Source organism: Sinocyclocheilus anshuiensis, unplaced genomic scaffold (genome assembly GCF_001515605.1).
Source record: "Sinocyclocheilus anshuiensis isolate Anshui unplaced genomic scaffold, SAMN03320099.WGS_v1.1 scaffold385, whole genome shotgun sequence".
Taxonomy (NCBI): Eukaryota; Metazoa; Chordata; class Actinopteri; order Cypriniformes; family Cyprinidae; genus Sinocyclocheilus; species Sinocyclocheilus anshuiensis.
Genome location: NW_015539876.1, coordinates 218,481 through 225,588, shown reverse-complemented (window position 1 = coordinate 225,588; position 7,108 = coordinate 218,481). Strand labels below are relative to the sequence as shown.

The window sequence follows — 7,108 nt, the reverse complement described above, 5'->3', positions numbered from 1 at the left end:
GAAAAATTTATTTCTGACTTTTCTGTGTTGACATATATATATATATATATATATATATATATATAAGTTTAGAGAGAATATTATTTCAGTAGGGGGCAGGGCATTCTCTGTTTATAGAACATTTCATTGAAAAATCTTTATAGTGCACATTAAGTATGTTTTTGGTCCAATTTCCTATACATTTTCAATTTATATAATGTATTTGTTTTTTTTTTGTGTTTTTTTTTACTCTTAAGGCCTGTTCACACCAAGGACGATAACTATAAAGATAACGATAAAGATATAAATGTAAAAATCGTTCTCAATATTAAAGAATAGCAGAGTCCACACCACAGCTATAACAATAAAGGCACAGAGAAACAATATCGTTGAAATTACTTTCAGAATGATTTTCTCCAGCTGATGAATGATAAAAACATTGACAGCCAATCAGAATCAATCCTGCTATAACGAGCTGGAGAATTTAAAGTGGCAGACGAGTGTGCACTTAGAATAAACAGGCAATATCGTCCGCTGGTGTGAACTTTATAGTTATCATTCTTGGTGTGAACGGGCCTTTAGAAGTGTTCTAGTGAATAGATGGCTTCAAAACTAATAGACATGGACTACAAGCCATAAAAGTCTTGTTTTGATTTCATAGGGGGCTTTAACATTTAATGTTTACTCACTATTTCATTCTCGTTTCTTGTCTCCTTTCACACTGTGGTGTTTGTGCTTAAGGCTAAGCTACAACAAATCACGGATTTTTTTTTTTTTGTGCACGCTTGCCAGTTGCCATAGCAACAAAAGCTACCCCTCCAGTGCTACTTATGTAAAATGTAGAGAATTTCTCCAAAGGCTTTTTGAAATAAATATCCGTCTTTTTTCTCTCTCATGTCTCCCTATTTACTTCTTTTCCTCGCTTCTCTTTCTTTTGAATATTCTTTGACTACCTTTCTTATTTTTTTAACAGGTGCCTATCCTCGACTATCTTTGAGCTTCAAGCTAAAAAGAAACATCGGCTACTTCATCCTGCAGACCTACATGCCCTCAATCCTGATCACCATCCTGTCCTGGGTCTCCTTCTGGATCAACTATGATGCCTCAGCAGCCAGAGTGGCATTAGGTATGCTATTTATTCATTAGGATGTCCTGTATACAGCTGACAGGATGTATGTCATCTGTCGTTTCCACTGTGGATGTGCATGCTTTATTTAACAGCACATTGTTGGATGTTCCAATAACTAGAATGCCAACATTCAGTATTCTGTTTGAATTGCAACTTTTTCTGTACGCACGCAAGGTCTCCTCAGAGTCCTCGCCCTCCCTTTGGTTTACTTTTTCTTGGATCTTGCCTCCAGACAAACACCGACACACACATATACACTCAGACACATACACAGACAGATATTGTAGGGCTGCTCCAGCTGCAGCGAGTAGCAAGACACAAAAGCTCTGTTTCAAAACCCAGCATAAACTTCCTTTTAAGACACATTTCCATTATGAAGATGATTCCAAATTTTGCCCAAATTCTAAGGAGTCTTTTTGTGAAGGCAAAAACCTGAGAGATTTACTGTCTACATTTATATAGTATGTAACATTTGTGTGTGTCATGTATTTTTATACAAGGAGTGCTATACTGAAAACTTACAGAAATTACAGAAAATACAAAATACAGAAATTGCTAGAAACTTTTACATCGGCAAAGAAATGGAAAGTACCCTTACTTGAATTAAATGAAATTTTAAAGTAGACAAATTTAATATTTTCTTAAAACATATTCAAATAATCTTAGAATTTTTTACAATGTACAGTAGATATGTGTGGATAACTTTACAAAATTTTTCAGTAGCAAGACAGTTTACAAAAATAGTGTAGCTTCTCCAGCAACAAGCTACTTTTTACAAACTTTTAAAAAATATTTAAAAATGTAAAATCCAGATTTGCAGCCAAGCAAACTAAACAAATAAATACTTAAGATTTACACTCTTTGTCAAATGAAGAAAATCTGATTACTTTTAGTGAATCCATTTGTTTAGACATTTTTTATTGACCCATTCAAAAATGCTTGTGTGACGTTATTTTTGCACTGAAGTAAAAAATAATATTTTAATACTTATTTCAGTCATTTTAAAAAGTAGTAATATCCCTTTTTATATGTAAAATTATATAAATACAAGAAAATAATACTTTTATTTACTTATTTACTTTTATCACATTTCTGTGGGATCATGTGATTTCTGAAGACTTGAGTAAAATTGAGTAAACTGACAATTCAGTTGCCATGACAGGAATAAATAAAATTTTATAATGTATTTATATAGAAAACGTTTATTTTCAATTGTAATAATATTTCAGCAATATTACTCTATTTTTGATCAAATACTGTAAATGGAGCGAAAAAGACTTATTTCAAAAACATGAACAAATCTTATCACAAATTATGAACGTTGTATATGGTATAATTTAATAATAGCATATATAATTGTAATATTCTCCCCTATTGAAATAATGCAGTTGACTACTTTTTATTATTAGTCTGTAGTATTGCTAACTACCTTTATATCCAAAGCTACTGTATAATTGAACTATAGTTAAAAATATGAGCAGCTTGTTCCATTTCATTCAGGATGCTGCCTAGGAGGCACCTGCCTATTTAGACAGTTGACAGCAAGGCAGCTTTCTTGGTTGTGAAACAGAGCTACTGTGAGCGTCTTTTAAACTAAATTTCAGTCTTACTGCCTCCAGCCTACTCGCTGCCTGTGTTGACACCAAACTCGGAGCGTATGAGCTCGGATTTACAAAAGCTTCTACTGAAGAGCCCTTTGTGCATGTACAATATTATCATCTGGGCATATTTAAATCACAGAGTGCAGTACAATATTTTTTTAATCACATGTTTAATGTGTACAAGAGTGTGTTTGTTCATGCACTCAGGTGCAGCTCTTTGAGATGGATGTGATATGTTGGATATGGGCCTTCTTTAGGGAAATTGTCCTCATTAACCATGTTAAGTGGAGAAATGAGAACACTTTACACTGGAAGAAAGGAGTCTCCTGGGTCCCCCACACATATACCACCCATCTCACCTGCCTCTACACATCTTTACAAGCCCCCCACCCCCACTATCTATTTTGTTACTCTCTCTCTCTGTTTCTATTCCTCTTTTTCTTTGTCTTTTTCTGCTGTCCTCCCACAGCCAGGCAGCCAAATGAAAACAAAAGGATCAATGCAACTAGAAAACAATTACATTTAACTTCCATTTCAGTCCCAAGGTATGCTGCAGCACAGATGAATCTCTGCCTTAAATGCCTCTGTCTCGCCGCCTCCCACTGCTCACTGACTCCATCTATTCTCTGCAGCCACATCCGGCCCGGCCCCAGTCCTATATCTCGCACTGTATTACTGCAGCACACTTAAGGACTTCATTCATTTCAGAAAAGAAGTTATCAAATGATGCAAGAAGCAAACATATCAAATGATGTAGATGATGTTTCATTGATGTCTTCCGATTGTTTTGCTGATGTGGTCAGGCATATAGATTTTCAGGGGAGGTTATCATAAGATCTCAAGACTGGCTAATGACTAAAGCAGAGCATATGGTGAGTTATATTTGTAGTCCAGCACTGCATATTAAATACTGGAAGCAGTGAAATTGACATAAAATCAAAATCATTCGATTTTATTTTAATGTACATTCCTAATCTCGTTAAAATTACCAATTGCCAAATATCTATTAAGCTTTCTTTCTTTCTTTCTTTCTTTCGCAAACTTGCATTGTGTCTGGCTCCATTCTAATATTAAAAGGTCCCCTTTTTATGATTGAGTCACTTCTTCATAATTTAATCACCCCAATGTCATTCCAAACCTACAGTATATGAAACCTCTTCTTTCTTTGATCACAAAAGCAGACATTTTTATGTAATGTACTGGTTTATCTTTTTCAATGTAATTAAAATGAATGGGGACCGACGCTTTCAAGAATAAAAAAAAAAAGCACCACAAAATATCAATTGTCTTCTGAAATCATACTATAGCTTTGTGTGATGAAGTCAGATTCTTGAACAAATCAGCATTAAGAAAGGTTTTGTGCACTGGATCAACACATTTATTGAACAATTCCTTTATGAGTTGCTACTTCTTCCAGGACAGATGTCAAGATTTTCAGTGAATATTGTGTTATTTTTGTCTGTTCCTCACACAAAGCTATCATTAACTTTTATTTAACCATGCAAGTTCTTATTTAAAACAACATGTAGCTTTAGAAGATCTGAAATATAGGACACAAATCATTTTAACCACTTTTTATAATACATTAATTGTACTTTTTGTCATTTTGGATATTGACCATCTTCCCTTTCATCATATTGAAATGAGTGGCCTTCACCTTTTAACCTTTTGTTTTGTACAGTAAAAGCCATACTGTACAGGTTTGGAATTACATAAAGGTAAGTAAAACAAAGTTTTCATTTTTGGGTGACTAAACTCATCTAGTCAAAGTGCCTGAAAGCAATCCGAAATACATCTTTAGTGCTTGCCGATGTTGTGCATTTCACTTTCTAAAGTCCAACTCCAAAGAACAACATCCTACACTATTCACTGCAGACAGGTCTGTGTGAAGGTAGATGTTTGTTCTGGTTAGATAAATCCCCTGCGCTGAACTCTCTGTGCTGAACTGAGTTTGATCCTCCCTTGCTGTGACCTGGTCATGCACAAATCAATGCAGTGTGCTCCATGTACAGTCCTCTTCTTCACACCAGAACGCTGCTTTTGAGTTTATGTAAGCTAGGACAGGCATCCATCTGCCCACACATGTCCTCTCTCACTCTGGGGACTCGGGCCTTTACAGTGAACACACTGTGGGAGTGAAGTGTTAAATTGTAGTCTACATTCTAATATTCAACTCCAGTAATAAAGCTTGTGAATAAAAGGTCTGAGAGGCTAGACGTGCTAATGTTAGTATGCTATTTTGTGTAGTTCTGTGACAGCTCACCTTTTTCTACAGTAGAACCGTTGATGATGCTATGTAAAGTTAATTCTGTGAGATTATGACAGATGGGTCATTGATTCTAAAGACCAGTGATTCCTATCCAATCAGCAGCAACTCAAGGGTAGCTATTGCTTTATAAAATTACATATAATACAATGAATATGAATTAGTTGAATGTGTTATAGATTAATATACACATTATTCATAGAACGTTCAAAAGTTTGGGGTCAGTATTTTTTTTTTAAAGAAATTATCTATTTACTTGAAATTAATGAATAATAAATAAATTATTTCTTTTTAAAAATGTGACACTGAAGACTGTAGTAATGGCTGCTGAAAATTCAACTTTGTCATCACAGGAATAAATTACATTTTAAAATATTTTAAAATAGAAAACAGTTATTATAATTTGTAGATATGTCACAATATTACTGCTTTAGTGCACTCTTTTTGTATAGTTATAACATTCAACTTATTTATAAGGCAGAAAAAGCTAAATCTTATTTAAACAAAATTGTTTAGATGAAAATGTGCATTTAGACAATATAAAGTCATCAGACAAAAGTTATTGCATCTCTTTATTTATTTAATAGTGTTAATTATATCCAGTGCAATGAAAATTCGATCAATTCCTTTTTTTCTTCTTCTTCTTTTTTACTTGTGGGGTGGTTAGAGTATAAGACAAAAAAAGGTTGGGAAACACTGTTAAAGAATACGCATAATCTAGGTGAACACAAAGGATGTTCACCTCAAAATTCTGTAAAGAAATCATTTTATTCAGTGGGAAACCTGTTCTCTGCAGCATTAGGGTTAACACTAAATTATTAAAGCCATTTAAATAGTCAGCAGACAAGAGAATATAAGAAAAGCATGTACATTCTTTTAAAACCCACTGTTTGAGATGTTCTGGGTAGTCAGAGTCTCATTCGAAAATTGTAATTCCAGGAATTGTGCTTAATGTAACTTTAAATGTTAATGTGATGCTGCTCAGGGTAGAAACTAGGACATGACTGCTTTGAAGTCAGTCGACGAGACCCTTTTCTCGTTAACGAGGTAACAGCATTCCTTAGGGAGTGTGAATGTGACGGAGACAAGGTCCCCTGTAAAGCACACTGTCCTGCACTAATTACACTGTAATTAGAGGAAAACCCAAAGTAACAGTCTGTAACTTTAGTGCTAGAGATCTAAGCTAAGATCAGGCTTGTTATAGTCGGGATGTATGATCATTACTTCCTTGAGGTCTTCAAGTAGTTTTGCGATGTGATTTGGAGAGGAAGTTGGCAGTTTGTTTGAGAAATTAGCTCAACTATGATGGAGTCTTGCTGTGTTTGTTGTAAAAGAGGTCGGTCCTTTGCAGGGCAACAGAAATATTGACAGTTTAATTTCTTGCTGCAGTCAGGCATATTCACACTTATGTCCCACCACAGCTACAGCAGAGTCGGCAACAAACACAGTGATTTGAGTGGCAGCGTTAACTGGGAGCCGACGTTCGTAAAGCAGATTTATGTCTAATCTGAAAATTAGATTTGCAGAAAGGTACTGTAGAACTACTAAATATGCAGAGCAGACATGACACATAGGGTCATATTAAAGGGATAGTTTACCTAAAAATTTAAGTTCTGTCATCACCCTCAGAGTTACTTTCTTTTACAGAACACAAAAGAAGATATTTTGATGAACGTTGGGGTCCAAAAAACTATTAATTCTATCAACTTTCTCTGTATAGACTAAAATACCTTTTCAGAAGAAACTGTTTTTAACCTCATATGTTTTTGACATTGTTTATCGTTTACACATAGACAGTGATTTTTGTTTTGACATCAAGGGTATTCATAAGGAAATATCCTTGAAAGCAGTGCTAAGTAACATTAAGATATGTCACAACTGGTCTCACTCTCAGACGGCACGTCCTCAGACCGCCCACAGTCTGTTTGCTGACCATCTGACTGATGCATATTGCTCACAAAACTGGAAAGCACTTTCTCAATCTGGCAAGCTCCAATCTGATTGGCTGACTTCACACAAGTCGTGGGAGTGAAGGCATGCAGGGATGTTTTTGTTTTTTGTTGATAAAAGCACTTTTGACAATGGATTTGAAAGGTTTGTCAGGTTAGTGGCATCAAAACTTAAAAAAAAAAA

The 7,108-nt window shown here is 34.9% G+C and overlaps 1 protein-coding gene across 2 annotated transcripts in view; it reads left to right on the top strand.

Annotated features, from left to right (window-relative positions):
- Positions 1–7,108, top strand: part of LOC107685288 (gamma-aminobutyric acid receptor subunit beta-3-like) — a 73,549-nt gene that overhangs the window by 57,046 nt on the left and 9,395 nt on the right. For both annotated transcript variants that reach the window (XM_016481818.1, XM_016481819.1), the window contains one exon: positions 953–1,105. In XM_016481818.1, the coding sequence (XP_016337304.1) occupies positions 953–1,105 (153 nt within the window). The remainder of the gene's footprint in view (positions 1–952; positions 1,106–7,108) is intronic.